This window comes from Phyllostomus hastatus, unplaced genomic scaffold (assembly GCF_019186645.2).
Source record: "Phyllostomus hastatus isolate PE091 unplaced genomic scaffold, TTU_PhHast_1.1 phas_scaffold_78, whole genome shotgun sequence".
NCBI lineage: Eukaryota > Metazoa > Chordata > Mammalia > Chiroptera > Phyllostomidae > Phyllostomus > Phyllostomus hastatus.
The window spans coordinates 83,270,464-83,287,656 of record NW_025334041.1 but is presented as its reverse complement, the minus strand read 5'-3'; the positions used below and the strand labels follow the sequence as shown (position 1 = coordinate 83,287,656).

Genomic DNA, 17,193 nt, shown 5'->3' with positions numbered 1-17,193 from the left:
TGTATTTCTCCCATCCAAGTACTAACCATGCCCCGACCCTGCTTAGCTTCTGAGATCAGACGAGATTGGGCTTGTTCAAGGAAGTATTTCTAAAAGGCTTGGATGGTTTAATCATATACAATTGTAGCTGGGGAAGGTGAGTACAAAACGGGGCAATCCACCAGATGAGTGGCAAGGACTTAGAGTCGTCCTGGGGGGCAGCTGATAACAGGGGGCCTGGCCAAGTGAACTGTTGCAGCAGGAGCCCACCCAGAACAGGCCGTGGGACATAAACCACCATTTACTCAACCCCCTGTGCACCAGGCCCAGAAACACACTAGTTCTGGCAACCTTCCCCACAACACGCAGGCCAGGGTCACTGTGCCACTTTACTTGAGATGTTCACCCAAGGGCTGAGGTCACATTGCGTGTGGTGGCGCAGAGCCTCGGTTTGAGCTTGTCTCCCAAGTCTTTAGTATTTTCAGGGCCTGGCCCTCAGAGCACAGCATCAGGACGTTACCGGTGGACGAGATCAAACTCCAGGAGAAGCCTAAGCATCAACGGTGGGGCCATCCAGGGCCTCCTCCAGGACCCCGGTTGCACGTGCCTGCTGGTCTGAAATCCGCCAGCAACCGAAGCCCACAAGAAAAATTTGAGGGAAGCGTCTGTTGCCCTGGGGCCAGAGCAACAGGCGCACGCGCACACGCGCACTGGCGTGCCGCTCGAACAGCCCCACTACGCAGGCGTCAGTTCAGAGGGGCTTCGTGGGGAGGCCTAGCAGGGGCAGGGAGAGAGTGGGAATCATCATCATTTTAAATTGTTAATGTGCGTTTTAATAACCACTTTTATTGAGACAAAATTTGCATTCTTTCAAATTCGCAGCTTTGAACTGTGAACTCAGTGACATTTCATGTAATCACAGTCCGTGCAGCCATCGCCATCACCTGACCCATAGCACTTTCACCAGCCCAAAGGGAAACCCCTCAACCAGTAGCAGTTATTCCTTCTTTCCTTCTCCCTCCGGCCCCTGGCAGCCACTGATCTGCATTTGCCTGGACCACTGTGACTTTTCCAGAGATTTCACATATGCGGAGTAGCACAGTACGTGACCTTTGTGTCTGGCTTCCCTCACTAAGCATGTTGTCAAAGTTCATCCGTGTTGTAGCGTGTGCCAGTCCTTCGTTCCATTCATGACTGCGCAATAGTCCACTGAATGGGTCTACCACTTTGTTCATCCTGTCATCGGTTGACAGGCATCTGAGTGGTTCCCACTAGCCTTTACATCTACTGGGAGTTCATTGTCTTCCAGCACCAGCCTACCTTAATCACCCCCATTTAACAGATGAGGAGACAGACTTGGGGTGTGTCAAGTGTTTGCCCAAGGTTAAGAGCTAGCAATTGTGGGAGCTGGGGTTGAACTCAAGCAGGCGGACTTCAGAGGTAGCAGATTCACATGATGGAACTTAGAAAGGTACAAAAGGGTTTTCAATGGACATTCACCCTTTTCCTGAAGTTCCCCAGACACTAATTTTCCTCTGACCTTACACACACTATTTTGCTGTGCTGTGGATGTTTCCAGAGAAAGTGCTTACACCCTAATATATATTTTTCACAATTTACAGGTGTGTCCCACTAGTTTGAAATGTCACCTATATGACATACGAAATCCTTATATGTATTTTTGTATTGTTCTGTTAGGATCATCCTAGGTTTTCTTCCTCTTTTTTTATTTGATGTTTCTCTAGATTGCTTTTATCTTGTTTTTGATTTCAAAAAATTTGATTCTTTTCTCATTTGTTCCCCTTCAGTCATCGTCCATTTTGTTCATTTGCTCTTGTATTAGATTTAATTTAGTCTTCATTTCTGAAATATTTTTAATTCTGACCTGAATTCTGTCATCTCACCTCATTCTGATAGGTTATTCTTTCATCCCTTTTTTATTATGGTAAAATATACATACACACAATTCTCCTTTTAGTCCTTTTTAAGTATACAATTCAGTCACAATAAGTACATTCATGATGTCATGCAACCATCACTACCATCCAATTTTGAGGTAATTATGTCAAAGCATTGAGCAACATTTCAGAAAGATACATGGAGCAGGACATGTTTTGAAAATCCCCAAACCCTGTCATGGAAATAGATCAACCCACACTCAACACCCAGGGGTAGCTTTTACCACCATTTAATGTTTCTAGAATGGCTTCATCATCCCAAATAGAAATTCTGTCCCCTTTAAATAATAACCTCCCATTTCCCTCCTGTACCATGCTCTTGCTTCTTCTGCATTGTTTTATTGAATGTCTTTTAGCTCACTGTGAAATACCAGGTTACTTTTTTGATCTGTTTCGAGGGCCCTTCTATTCTGACTTGTTTCTTTTGCAGACGAGATGAAATTTCCACTCTTTACCCTGCTCTTTATTTTCCTTTTCCCATACTACCTTTGTAAGGGATTGATCTCAGTCCTTGTCTGTTATTTATTTTTTAGGTAAAATTAGTTTTGATGTACTTAGAAAAGGGGGTGAGGTTGAAGACCCCTTTCTTAACTTTCACAGAACTTTTCTGTATTTACTTTAATGTAGTATTCAGAAACGTGGGACTTGCTATCTGAGGTTTCCTGGCTCTGTTCCCCATCTTTATCAGGACATTTTCCTCTTGAGTCTGCAGTTCCTGCCTGCATTCTCTCCTCTGTGTGGGCCACCTCCTGGAAAGGCACTCTGGCACTCAGTGTCAAGGTACAGTGTCTGGACTGCTCCAGTCCTTCACACTGTTTCCCTGGCCCTTGTACTTACCCACTTTGGGCTTGTGCAAACCCCTCCCAGTCTCAGCAGCTCTCCTCAAATAGGCCTTCAGTGCTTTCCAGTGACTACTGCTGGTGTTTTGAAGGCCTCCTGCCATTAGTCCATCAGATGCTTCCTATTGTCTGCCACTACTTCTGGTGCAGATGCTGAGACCAGGTAGCTGTGTGTCTAATCCTGGGTGGACCCTCTTATTTTGTGGTGTCTAGGACCATGGTAAATGCCATCCATGGGTATTTTGGCTGGGTTGATTTCTAGGGGAGGATTTGAAGGAATTCAAACACTCTGTTGCAGCACCTATTTTGCTTAAACTCTGCTCCATCCTTTGACATAATTAGTTTTAATTTGGGGGCCCTGTAATTTTCAGTTTTCCAAAACAGAGCTTTATTTGCCCTACTTGAATAGAACTCTGGGTCAGAAAAACCTCTGGGTGTTTTCTGTCTCACATGGCTCCTTCTCTCTAAATTTGTTGACACCATGTTTTGAATAAGATGGTGAAACACAGCAATCTGAAGGACTCACGTGGAGAGAGAGGTCTGGCCACCAGGAGATGTGGAAGAAGCCTGTGGGCAGGCAGAGAGTCTCAGCAGTCTCTGGTCAGGACTGTGTATTTTTTCCATCCTTCTTCTCTTTTTATCTTCTTGTCTAAATATGTACAAAACAATGACACATATTCCCTCCTACCCAAATTCTCCCCAAAAATACCTGGGCCATGGACAGTTTTCTTTATATCTATTCATGATACAGCCACTTTTCCAGTGGCTCAGTCCAGAAACCTTTGAAATTATTTGACACCTCTTTCTCTCTCCCAGTTGCCCTAGCAGAACATCCACAGATTCCATATGCCTTGCTCTCAAGTTGTGTCTACCACTATCCATTTCTGATTGCATTCAGATATTCCCATTCTAGTTTAGCTGTCCATCTATTTCTTTCTGGACTACTGGGAGAGTCTCCTAACTCACAGGTCCCCAGAGTTTCTAGATTCACAGAGCCCTTGCTGTCTTAACTCTAGGCTTCAAACATAATAATAATAAAAAGGCTTAACCGTCCCATTTCTTAAGTAGCTTGGTGCCAACAATTTGAAGAGCATTTATGCCTGCAGTAGGCTGGATAATGGCCATCCAAAGAGATCAGGTGCTGATCCCTGAAACTGGTAAATCCTACTATTTCATTCAGGAGAAAGGTCTTTGCATGAATGATTGAATCAAGATCTTTATATGGGAGGTCATCCCAGATTATCAGGATGACCTGAACCATAAATGCAATCCCTGTACCCTTATAAATGGAGGAGGAAGGAGGTTTAGTGCAGACCAGAGAGGAGGAGGTGGTGTGATGGTGGAGGCAAAGACTGAAGCAGTGCCACCACCAGCTAAGCAATGCCTGCAGCCAGCCAAAGCTGCAAGAAGCAAGGAATGAAATCTCCCCCAACAGCCTCCAGAGGATGTGGTCCTGCTGACACCTTAATTTGGCCCAGTGATACTCACTGCAGACTCCTCACCTCCAGAACCAAGGAAAACAAATTATTGCTTTTTCTAAAGCCACCCATTTGTGATTATGTGTTAGAATAGCTTCAGGAGAAATGTTCCCATAAAGCTCTGCATTGTACAATGATACAATGCTCCAACAACTAACTAGATATTTGAAAAATGTAGTAAAACATATAAATTAAATATAAAAAGTTTTATTTTACTCTTTTTTTTTCAATCCTCACCTGGTGATACTCTGATTGATTTTAGAGAGAAAGAAGAAGGGATGGAGAGAGCAAGAAATATTGTCGTGACAGAGAACGTTGATCTCTTGCCCCTCGAAAACACCATGACAGGGAACGAACCTGCCTCCTAGAGATGTACCCTGACCAGGTTCCTACCTGTGACTTTTTGGTGTACAGGATGATGCTGAACCAACTGAGCCACCTGGCCAGGGTTTTTTTTTTTCTTTTACCCTTAAACAATTACAATTACTTGCTTGTATGTGACTCTTTGCCACTGTACAATATTTCAAACCTTGGAATTAAATTGGATACCTCCAGCCTCATTTCCTGCTCCAGACTGAATTTCAAATAGTGCTTTTTTAAATTGCAGCTACTGCCAAAAACTCAGCTTTACAAAGATATGACAAAATTGAAAGAATATGGCATGACCCAACATTGAAACTGTGGGCTATATGCTAGGTAGAAGTTCACACACTGTTTAACAGATGTCAAGTATCACTGTAAATCCTTCCAATGTTAAATTACCCTGCTACACCCTGCAAGTTTGTGGTGATATCAGGGGGGCTCCCCAGTGTACCCTGTGAACCACAGTCTGAATCAGCTTACCTGCTGCCACCCTTGCCTCTCTAAAATTTGTCAACACAGCCACCATAATGATCCTTTCAAAATGTACATCAGATCCTGTCCTCCTTCTGTTCAAACCCTCCCAGGGCTCCTCATTTTTCTCAGAGTCAAAGCCAACATTGCAACAATAACCTGTGAGACCCTACCAACAACAATGGTCAAAAATCATTTTCTATGAGGAGGCAGATGGCAAATATGTTAGTCTTTGTGGTCCAAGTTGTCTGTCTAAAATAGTCAATTCCACAACTGTAACATGAAAACAGCCACAGAAAATATGTAAGCAAATTGGCCTGGCTGTATTTCAGTACAACTTCATTTACAAAGATAGGCCACACTGTAGTTTGCTGACCCCTGCCCTACACAATCTACTGTATGCTCCCTTTCACTCACTTCTCTCCAGTTACACTGAGCCCTTGTTGTTCTGTAAACATGTCAACAAGCTCTTGGCTCCAGGTCTTTGCACTTGCTGTTCCCTTTCTGGAATGCTGTGTTTACCTCAAAGTCTACTCAGTCTTTTCTTTTCTTTTTTTTTAAGATTTTATTAATTTACTTTTAGGAAGAGGGGAAGTGAGAGAGAAGGAAAGGGAGAGAAACTTCACTGTGTAAGAGATACATTGATTGGTAGACTCTCACACGCCTCCAACTGGGGCCCTTCCCACAACCCATGCATGTGACCTGACTGGGAATCAAACCAGTGACCTTGTAGTGCTGGTGTTCAATCCACTAAGCCCCACCAGCCAGGGTTTAGTCAGTCTTTTCAATGAGGGTTTACCTAACTACACTATTTGAAATTGAAGCTGCCCTCCTGCACTTTTTCTTTCATTCAATCTGATTCCCTTCACTGAGACCCACTTCTCTCATAGTACTTAGAATCTTCTAATATACTATGTAATTTACTTTTATCATAATAATTACATACTCCATCACCCATCACTAGAGTGTAAGATGCTTTTTTAAAAATATGTTTTATTGATTATGCTATTACAGTTGTGCCAATTTCCCCCTGTCCCCATCTGCCCAGTACCCTCATTTCCTCCAGCAATCCCCTCCCTTAGTCCACGTCCATGGGTCGTGCATATAAGTTCTTTGGCTACTACATTTCCTATACTGTTCTTGACATCAGCCTGTCTATTTTGTACTTACCAATTTGTACTTCTTAACCCCTGAACCTCTTCCCCCATTCTCCCCCTTCTCCCTCCCAACTGATAACCCTCTAAATGATCTCTACATGCATGATTCTGTTCCTGTTCTGTTTGTTTGCTTAGTTTGTCTTTTAGATTCAGTCATTGATAGTTGTGCATTTGTTGACATTTTAATGTTCATAGTTTTGATCTTCTTTTTCTTAAAATGTTCCCTCTAACATTTCATATAAAAATGGCTTGGTGATGATGAACTCCTTTATCTGAGAAGGAGTTCTGGGAAGCATTTTTCTGCTCTTCAATTCTAAATGATAACTTTGCTGGATAGAATAATCTAGGTTGCAGATCCTTGATTTTTATCATTTTGAATACTTCTTGCCAATGCCTCTTTGCCTGCAAAGTTTCTGTTGAGAAATCATTGACAGTCTTATGGGAAATCCTTTGTAGGTAACTCTTTGTTTTCCTCTCACTGTTTTTGAGATTCTCTCTTCATCTTTAACTTTTGGCATTTTAGTAATGATGTGTCTTGGTGTGTTGTTCCTCTTTCAGCCCATATTCTTTGGGGCCCTCTGTGCTTCCTGGACTTGTATGTCTATTTCCTTCACCAAATTAGGGAAGTTTTCTTTCATTATTTTTCAAATAAGTACCAGAGGATCCTTATTCTATTCTCATTTTTTAAATTCTTTTTTCTTATTGCCATTCTGATTGAATGCTTTTTTCCTCCTTATGTTCCAAATCATTGATTTGATTCTCAGCTTCATGACCTCCACAGTTGGTTCCCTATGGATTTTTTTATTTCACTTAATACAATCTTCATTTCTTCATGGGTCTTTTTTAGGCTGTTGCAGTGCCCAGTGAGTTCTTTGAGCATCCTGATAACTAGTGTTTTGAACTCTGCATCTGACAGGTTGCTTATCTTTATTTCATTTCATTCTTTTTCTGGAGTTTTATTCTGTTCTTTCATTTGGGCCATATTTCTTTGTCTCCTCAATTTGGCAGCCTCCCTGTATCTGTTTCTGTGTGTTAGGTAGAGCTGCTTTGACTCCCTGTCTTAGTAGCATGGCCTATTGTAGGAAAAGCATCTGTAAATTGTGTGGGACAGAGTCTTAGGTAGTCACCAGGGTAGGGCAACTTGTTTCACTGCTTTGTGCCCCTGTGTCTGGGAGGGACCCAAAAGGGACCATGCTGCTCTCTGGCCCAGGAGATTGCTCAAGAGGAAGCTGTCTCCCCTGCACTCACCCCCTTTTCCTCGCATGTTACTTGTGCCCTTCCAGCTGTTGCCCTGGTACTAAATCCCAGAGTGGGTGGGTCCACATGAATCATAAGTCCATTGCAGGGCCTTTAAGAGAAGTATCTTAAGAATCCTGTAGTTTCTTCCTCTGGCCCAACCCCCATTGGTTTTTGCAGCCAGAAGTTATGGGGACTTATCTTCCTGGCACTGGAACCATGGGCTGGGTGGTTTGGTCTGGGGCTGGGATTGTTCACTCCTCAGGTATCCCTCCCAATTTTTATCCACCACATATGAATGTGGGAAAGCCCATTCAGCCACCTCTCCACATCTCCCCATGCCTCTATGCACCCCCATGTAAACACCTCTCCTACCCATCTGAATGAATGTGGCTCCTTTAAATCCTTGGTTGTCATACTTCCATAGAGCTCAATTATCTGACAAAGCCAGGTGAAATTTGTTTGTAGTCCAGTTATAATTTTTGCTGTAGTTGTGCATGGAGGTAAAGTGTGTTTATCTATACTCCCATCTTCACTGGAAGTCAAATGCCTAGAATGTAAGATGCCTGAGTGCACAGGTTTCCTTTATCTGTTTTGTTCATGGATATATGTTCAATGTCTTGAACAGTGTCTGGCACATAGTAGGTACTCAATAAATACTAGTTAGTTGACAAAATGAATGTTTTTATAAAAATAGAAACAAAGTGGCATAAAATTCTATCCCACATTCAAGTTTGTAGTACCTGGTCATATGCCAATAATTTTTCAAAGTAGATACATAGACCAAATAAAATTATACAATCCTTCCACTGAAAGTGTCCATTTCGATAGCCCTAAAGTTCCTTATCTCATTTACTTCTTGTTGAAATTTGTAATTTTGAGAATGACATTTGAGAATGGCACTTAATACAAAAGGCTTTAAGTAAAAAAAAAAGGGGGGGCTTTAAGTAATTAGGAAATAAATTATATAACTGATACCTATCTAGAAGGTAACTAAGAAGAAAATATTCCTAAAACAAAATCTACTCCTTATATACACATTTAAGCATTAATTGTAATAATACAGACACATTGAAAATTTTCCAAGCATGCATAAAAGTTCATTTTCCCAGCTACACTCTTTTTTCCTTGGTGATGGCAGATACCAGTCTTCAAACAAACTATAGGTGACGTTCCAAGCCTCAGATTTATCTTCATGTTATTGGTTTTACTGTAACCTTCTTTTCAAGGAACAATTTTTTCATCAGGTAATTCCAACGACAACTGAAAAGGAACATAATTTGCCTGTTTTCATAAAATCACAAGTGTAAATGATTCCAGTACACTTGCTGTGTTTCCTGTTTTTTTTTTTGAAAGCTCATCCCACATCTTTTTCTTCACAAGTATTTACTTTTGAAATTGCATGTTTCATTTTATATTCCCAATGGATTCACAGCAAAAATTTTAACAATATAAACAATTTTTTAGTGCACATTCCTTTCCTGCTTTCAGAGCACCTGAATTTTCTAGGAATGTTCAAGGTCTCAATGCATGGAGCTTGTATTAGTGTCTCAATGCATGGAGCTCACCTACCATCGCCTTGAGAAGCTTAATCATCTTTTAAAGAGTTTTTTCCTTGTAGTGGCTCTAGGTACTCATCCATGAGATCCTTAAAAAACAGGAACATTTTCCTTTATTGTAGACCCATCACCTGACATAAACCCATAAACATGATAGGTACTCACTCAATAAATACTTGCTCAATTAATGAAGGCATCTAGTCTTGGAGGTTTTCTGCTCCTAACACTAACTGCCTTAAGACTTGGTCCCAAAAGCATCATGACCACTGTTTTTTTTGCTTATCTCGGCTATCACCATAATTGTCTACCCATCCCTGTGATTCATTCTGGACAACTGAAATGACATTCAGTTCAACAATGTTTGAATATCCAACAATTTTTATTGAGTGTCATCTGGGATTAATGCTGTTCTGGGCACTAGAAATAGAGTTGTGAGCAAGTCAGAAAGGGCTCCTGTCTTCCTGTAGATTATATTCTAGGGAGGAATGAAAGACAATATACAATCCAGGCCATAGCAGATAGTGGTAAGGACTATTAAAAAAGAATTAAAATAGGACCAAGTGATAGAATGTGACTGGGTGGCTACTTAGAGTGTGTAGTCAGAAATGTTCTCTTTGAGGAGGTGCCAGGTAAACTGAAATGTAAATGACAAGACGGAGCCAGCCAAGTAAAGATCAGGGTAAGAACACCCAGGAAGACAAAACAGCTCTGCAAAGGTCTTGACTGGAAGAACAGTTGTCTAGACAGTGTGGGTAGAAAGTAGTAAGCAAGGAGAAGAGTGGGAGAGGAAGTCATGGAGATAAAGAGAACAGACTCACTCATAAGCAGGGTAAGAAGTGTGGATTTCTTATTTGAAGCCATGGACATAACTGGAGGGTTTTAAACCCAGGAGCAATAGAATCTAATGTGCAGGGGAGGGAGGGGTGTTAGATTTTATTTATTTATTTTTAGAGAGATGGGAAGGGAGGGAGAAAGAGAGGGAGGAGAAGCATTGATGTGTGAAAGACAGAATACCAGTTGCCCCCAATCAGGGACCTGGCCTGCAACCAAAGCATGTGCCCTGACCAGGAATCGAACCAGCAACCCTTTGGTTCACAGGCCCACGCTTAAACCACTGAGCCACACCAGCCAGGGCTAATTTCTGCTTTTAAAATAATATTAGCTTCTACTGTAAGAATACATCATAATAGGTAAGAATGAATGTCATTCTTGTATTAAGGAGATTGCCCCTCTAGGCATGGCACTTATCACAGGAATAACAACTAGGCAAATGACATCTTTCTGGAGTCTTCCTTGTTTTTACTCCCCCAGAAAGCTAACCTAGGCCTGTTTTCTATACCATGATGTTATATATTAAAAATTCTGTCTCCTAGGAGTCCCTTGATGCTTCCAAGGAATGAGCTGGTAGGAATATGCACGCAAGTGTGCAGGAGTCGGTGATATCAAAGTATGCAAGAGGTCATGGAGGCTGTTCAGGGCAAGTGTTCACGGCTAGGGATGGGCACTGTAGGGAGAAAAGCACCTCACTTCTGAGCCTGTCCTTGGCGCACCGGGTGAAATGCTGAAGCCATTTGCTGACAGCATGTGTGTGGTGTGTTTGCTGTGTTTGTAACTATGTCTCTTTCATGTGCTTCCCAGTCATTGCTTCTTAAAGCCTTCTCCTCATAGTCTGAACATATAGCAGGTTTGTAAACTCTGCTAACTTAAGTTAAACATTACAAAAAAGAGCTACTTTTTGGAGAATGTGCTCAATGGGAGCAGATGCCCCTAGGGGCCCCATACTCCATCAGCTCTGCTTCTGTCTGTACTACCACAATAACAGAATCCACCTGGATTTGTTCACACCTATATCCCTAACACATAGAACAGAAACTGGCACATAATAGATGCTGAAGAAATATTTACTAAGAGGTTGAATCAGTTGGTTTTTGTCCTGTGTTGTCTCCTGCCAGGACCCCACCTGTATTGTATGCCCTCCCTATGACCAGCACCCCTAGTCCATCAATTTCTTTATGCTCACTCGACTCACAATGTTTACATTCTGAAGGGAAAGAGGCAGTATAGAAATAAAAGTTTTGAAGACACAGGAGAGTGCCCTTTACAGCTGTCTTCCCAAAGTTACCTGCAAGGGATCCAGGAGAATCAACAGTAGACCCTAGCACTGACATGCATATTTATGCTTGTAGAGGGGAAAGGATCTGCTAGGTGCTTTCAATCACAAGACTGAAAAGCTGATGACCACACAGAATCACTTCAGGGAAATCCAAGAGAAATTTACACAAAAGGGAGTAGAAAAAATTAAAGATCTGATGCTGGCCTGGAAGAAGAGGTAACACCTGTGCAGGAGCTTTAAGCTAGACTTTGAAAGGTACGTCACGTAATCACTAACAAGCTTGCAGGATGTTAGGGTGGTGACACAGGCTGTGAAAGAATTCACAAAAAGAGCAAATTACAAAAAACTAAGTTTTTATTTTATTTTCCCAAGAGAGGGAAAGGGCTAGGTGTGCAGATATGCACGGGCACTGAGGGGTGGGGGCTTTGAACTTTTATTGGATTGTAATGGGATTAAAAGGGGTTAGGAGGTTGCTGTTGTGTGGCCCCTCGGTTGTTAGGACACTGTAACAGGGGCTGCAGTTTGTTCCAATGTTTTCTTCTGCCAGGGGCAGTAGAGAGTGGTTAGTTCTGTTCTTGCTTCCAGTAATTTCCAGTCCTGGGGACACACTCGGAAGAGTAAGATGGCAGTCATGTTTAACAAGGGCACAGGCCTGCTCAGCAAATGGTGCCACAATAGCAGATGGCGCTGACTTTGGCCTTTCACAAGAAGGCTCCCAAAATTGGAGGTGGGTTAACCGGAAGTGAGTCAAGTATTGCCAAGAAAGTAAAACTTTTAAACCAAGGCATAAAGTTTCAAAGTAGTGGTATATATAAGGTCTCCTGAGACTGACTGCAGTGACTTGTAGGACCTTTTCGAAAGAGACTGTGCATATATTCATACTCACACACATCCACACACAGAATGTGCCATTCTGTTTATATTGGTGTAATAGCCATCTTGTGCTGGGCGGGGGGGCAAAAAAAAAACTGGGTCATACAGATCTTTGTCCCTATGGATTTGTACACTGACCTTTAGAAATCAAACGCTCATTTTCAATAAATGGTATTGGTGCTCACATTAAAAATTAGTCTTTCTTTTCTAATCAATAAAAGCTATTATTTAATACCTCAAGCCATCAATTTTGTGTAGAAATAACACAAACTGAAAATTTGTTTTCCTTTCCCTGATTTAGAAATCCTGGTTAGTTTAGCCAGCTACTCTGGGCCAGCAATGCCTCCTTAAATGCTGGACTTGTGTGTAACAGACAGCCTAGCTGACAAGATTTTCCTAACAAAATCAAAATAATTCTAATGACAAAAGCAAGCTTGGCCCTTAGTCCCTTTAACTACTTGGTTCTCCTTCCCCGTTGATTTCCTTTACCAAGATGGCCGCCCTCATGCTCTCTCCTCATTGGTTGGATTTTCAGTAGCCCCTCCCATCAGCTCCATAGGCCCTAGGTCCTAAATTTTGGGGAATGTAGTTTATCCGGACGAGCGGGAGTGGACCGCGCGGCCGCCGGATGTGACGTTTACGGAAGCTCGGAAGCTCCGAGTGCCGTCCGCAGGGACAGGTTGGGAAGGGTCCGGGTATGTGGTGGGCCCCGGTCTCTGAGCGTGGTCGGACTCAAGGGGAGCATCCGCCGTGAGTGTGGGGCTTAGCGCCTTCGCCTCCCCTGGGTCCCCTGCCCGGCCCGCCGCGCGCAAAGGCCCTGCCGGCTCCTGGATCCTGTCCCCCGCTGGGCCCAGCGCGTCCCCGCCTATCACACTCGAAAAACCTGAAGACCTTGGATGATATTTGTCCCAGTTGGCAACTTGGGCTTGAGTGCCTTCAAAGAGGGGCCTCAGGCGGTTGTCAGGAGGCCCCCCGTCCGCTGCATACGCCCCCTCCGGTCATTCCTGCTGCTGCTTTTCTCCTTTTCGTCTTTCCCCCTCAGTCCTTTACGACCCCTTCTCCCTTGTTTACGGATGCTGATTTCCTTTCTGGAGAGTTGTTTGGGCCTGCAGTACGGGGCACCGCTTGCTGCCCTCAGGAGAGGGTTGCAGTCGTGACCCCAAACATCCTCTCCCGAGAGGTACTGAGGTACAACAAGCATCCTCCGCTTCGGTTAGCTTTAAATGGGCCCGGGACAGAGTATACTAATTAGGCAAATTGGGGAGATTTTAGATTTGCTTAGGCTTTCTGAGGTCTTAAAAAGGCTTTGTTGGAGATGGAATGCCTTGCATCCTTGGCAGCACCCACAGCTTTTGTACTATTAGGGTGTTTTAGAAAGGAAGCTTAGTGGAGGAAATGTGACCTGGAGACAAAATTGGCGGGGAGAGAACTCTGAGGGAGGGGCTGCAGTGGGAAACAACAACAGTGGATGAACAAGTGAAATTGAAATGTGAGGATTTCTGGGCAGATCAGAGTCCTGACTGAAGCAAATGATCTCCTTTGGGAAGGGGTAAGGTTTAAAATTAAAAGGACAACATAGGGCCAGGTGACAGAGGGCCTTGAATTCCAAAGGGAATTCTACTATAGCTTAATATATTCAGAGCATGCTGGTTAGTATGTGCTGTAATTCAATATATATCAAATATCCAGATTCTTTTTGGAAATGATGCAGAGTGATACCTGATTGGAAGCTGGAATCCGATTCTGACAACAACAATATCTGCAAAGATCGTAGAATTATTGCAGTTTGAGACCCAGGAAGGGAAAGTACCCAGGTTTTCTTGCTGCCAGGTTACCTTGTGCCCTTTTGTTATTCAACGAGTCCTTAGTCTGTGAAGATACATTTGGGTGAATTGTTTTCAAGATCTAAATTCCTTGCACTGGTATGATGAATGATGTAGATTGACTGGAATAGTGGTTTAGTGAGCAAATTAGGATTATGAGCATTCATTCCCAGACCAGTTTCCCTAACTAACCTTCCCTAGCTAACACCATAGGAAAATGTCAGTTTACTCTCAGGCTCAATAAAAATAATCAGACTTGAAGTGCATTAACAATCACCATGAAAGTTCATTGAGTATACTCTGCCAGGTACTGGGGTAGATAGAATGGGTAGCTGGGAGGAGAAACAATGCCAGAAATATAAGATGCTGTCCCTCCTCTTATATAGTGCTGAAAGCAGGGCCACCTAGAGACAGAAAAATTAGCATGAAGGGTAGAACTAAACCCCTGTGGCCCAGTATAGTTATATTCCCTGTACCACCTAATTATGGCACAGGGACTGTGGGTTTTTGAGTCTGCCAATCTTCATCATTGTGATAGGGGCTTCTGTGTGGGTCTCAGCCTTCTTGTAGGAGACATTATCTGATACGAGCCACAGCATGTGGTATTTTCCTCCCAGTGTGCTGGGTTGTAATGGGATGATGTAGTCCATGATGTTGATGTCGTCTTTTTTTCTGTTTCTTGTCTCAGAACTTGGTCCTGATGTCTGATCATGGAGATGTGAGCCTTCCTCCCGAAGACCGGGTGAGGGCTCTCTCCCAGATGGGTAGCACAGTGGAGATAAATGAAGACATCCCACCCCGACGGTACTTCCGCTCTGGAGTCGAGATTATCCGAATGGCATCCATTTACTCTGAGGAAGGCAACATTGAGCATGCCTTCATTCTCTATAACAAGTATATCACGTAAGACACCTCCAGTTACTTTTTTCTTTTCCAGTGACTGATGCTTCACTCACTCTGCTTTTGTGCTCATTTATTTGTTCAGAATTGCTAAAGCTAGAGAACTTTACATCATTAGCATTAATCATTTTTGCTGGCAGCTCCTACATATTAGCTGTCCTTGATATTCAAAGACATGAGTACTGAAAGAGTTATCTCCATGATTCAGTATTTCATGAGTCAAAGACCTAGCTCTTTGGCCTGTGCCAGCTGTTAGGCAAGAGAGTTGGTGGTTGAACTGTCCATGTTTTGTATTGATGAATGTTTTTCCTCTCCTCTATTAATCATAGGATTGATGATAAAGCTTTGCAGAACCAAAATTCCTCACCTCTTCTTATTTAGTAGCAAATTGAGTGGTTTAGGGAAAAGTTTTTTAACTTGTTTCTTAACTTTTATTATGCAAATCATCAAACAAGTGTTGAATATCTACAGCTTGTGTGGCTCCCTTTGCTTGCTTAGCATCTTAGGGTTTAGCAGCATAAATAAAAGATTTCTGTACAATTAACAGGGAACAGCTCCTAAAGCCCCAGTGATGTGTAATTTAGGAAGGGAGTAATGTTACAGGGTCTCATTTATAATTCCTAGTCTTCTTTGGTAATACCAGGACCTTTTAAAAATAGTAATAGTATATTTGTATGGCTTTTGATAGTTCACAGAGCATTTTGCCTGCATTATTTCATTTGATCTTCCCGGTTCTGTGTGTGTTTAGTAGTGCACATCATCCTCCCATTCTACAGGTGAGGAGACAAGCCCAGCGTTCAGCAGTGTACTTCATGCCCTATTTCGGAATGACAAAACCCAATATGGATTCTGTCCTTTTTGTTTTCCTTTTGATAATATTCTGTTTTTTGAGATCATAGTCTTGAGCCACACTGACTATTTTTAAATTATTTTTTATTATTGTTTTTGAATAGGTAACACATACATATGGTGTGGAATTCAGAAGGCACAATAGGGTATAAATATTTAAAAACATAAGTATTTAAAAACTACGTCTCCTGCCACTCCTCTTTGCAGACATTCACTTGTATTAGTTTCCCATATGTCCTCCCAGAGGTGATATATGCTTATCAATAATGGCACAATAAGCTTTTGATCACATACCACTGGAAAACAGGGTATATCAGCGTTGGCGTCATTTACATCTTGGGCTGAGCAATTGTTTGTTGTGGAGACTATCCTGTTCATTGTAGGGTGTTTATCCGTAGCCCTGGTCCCTCCCACTGAGTGCCAGCAGCACCTCCTGCCCCCCCTAGCTGTGACAGCCAAAAATGTCTCTGGACATTACTTAATGTTCTCTGAGGAATAAAGTTGCCTTGGTTGGTAACCAGTACTCTGAAGAAAAGTTGGAGTTAAGAGGGGACAGTCTAGGACTCATACTGTGATTTTAGAATGGCGAAAAGGGACTGCTGTTGTCCTTTTTACTTAAGTCTAGAAGCAGTGCCTGTTTTCTCAAAGATCTTAAATTCCATCCACGCCATCATGCCTCATCTTGTGGCCTCAATGTTGATAAAGTTTCATAGAATTGTAATTACATTTTGGCCTCTCTTTACTGTAATAAGTTTTTCATTCCTAGGCACAGTGGGCACACAATTTATTTTCTTGAGAAGTTTTTTTGGCTCCTAGCCGTGTCTTCATATATTCTGCTGCTGGTAGAAATAGTATTCTTGTATATTGTCAGTAATCTTGTAGATAGTTCTCTCAGAATGAAACCCAAGGGCATAATTCCTTAGGGAGACTTCAGTAGAACCGTGAAATGACTCTACCAGGTATTTTTTAAGGGACTTCCAGGTCCTGTTGCCCCACATAGAAAGTGCTTTGAGGTCAAAGACCATATTCATTTAACAAATAAGTATTGTGTATACCTACCATATACTTGGCACTGTGTGAGGGCCTGCATACATAACACATAAAATGGCCCCTACCTTTATTGGTGTACCTTTTTGGATATGAGAGAAGACAACAAATAAGTAAGCAAATAACTATAGTCACAAAATGAAAAAAATGCTATGAAAGCAACATACAGAGTGTTGTGACAGAGAATAACCAATATCTAATTAATTAGAGTAGTCAGGGTAAGGTCTGTCTGAGAAGATGAGATTTAAACTGAGACTTGAAGGATACAGTAGCGTTGGCCATTGTGTTTGGAGTGTAGCAAGTGAGGGAACAGGATGACTGCAGATGAGATCAGAGAGGCAGGAAGGAATGAATCTTGTAGAACTGTATAGGCCGTGGTAATGAGTTTGCATTTTACCTGGAGAGCAATAGAAAACCACTGAAAAGTTTTAAGTGAGGTTGTGACTTTAAATCTTATCTTACTTTATTCTAAAAATATAAATTTTGGCTACCATGTGGTGAATAGTTGAGGGAGTGTTCAGAGAAGACAGGGAGATTAGTTAGGGAAC

General features: G+C 42.3%; 1 protein-coding gene across 8 annotated transcripts in view; it reads left to right on the top strand.

Moving 5' to 3' along the window:
- The first annotated feature begins 12,581 nt into the window (after positions 1-12,581).
- Positions 12,582-17,193, top strand: part of LOC123811466 (STAM binding protein) — a 30,860-nt gene continuing 26,248 nt past the window's right edge. For 3 of the 8 annotated variants that reach the window (XR_006784392.1, XM_045827601.1, XM_045827594.1), the window contains exons 1-2: positions 12,668-13,214; positions 14,538-14,752. Coding sequence is in view for 7 of the 8 variants with exons in the window: in XM_045827601.1 (XP_045683557.1) it covers positions 14,550-14,752 (203 nt within the window). In the remaining variant the exon portion in view is untranslated. Of the gene's footprint in view, positions 13,215-13,554; positions 13,576-14,537; positions 14,753-17,193 lie in introns of those variants that run through there. The other 5 variants (XM_045827599.1, XM_045827598.1, XM_045827595.1 and 2 more) reach the window with 5 other exon arrangements.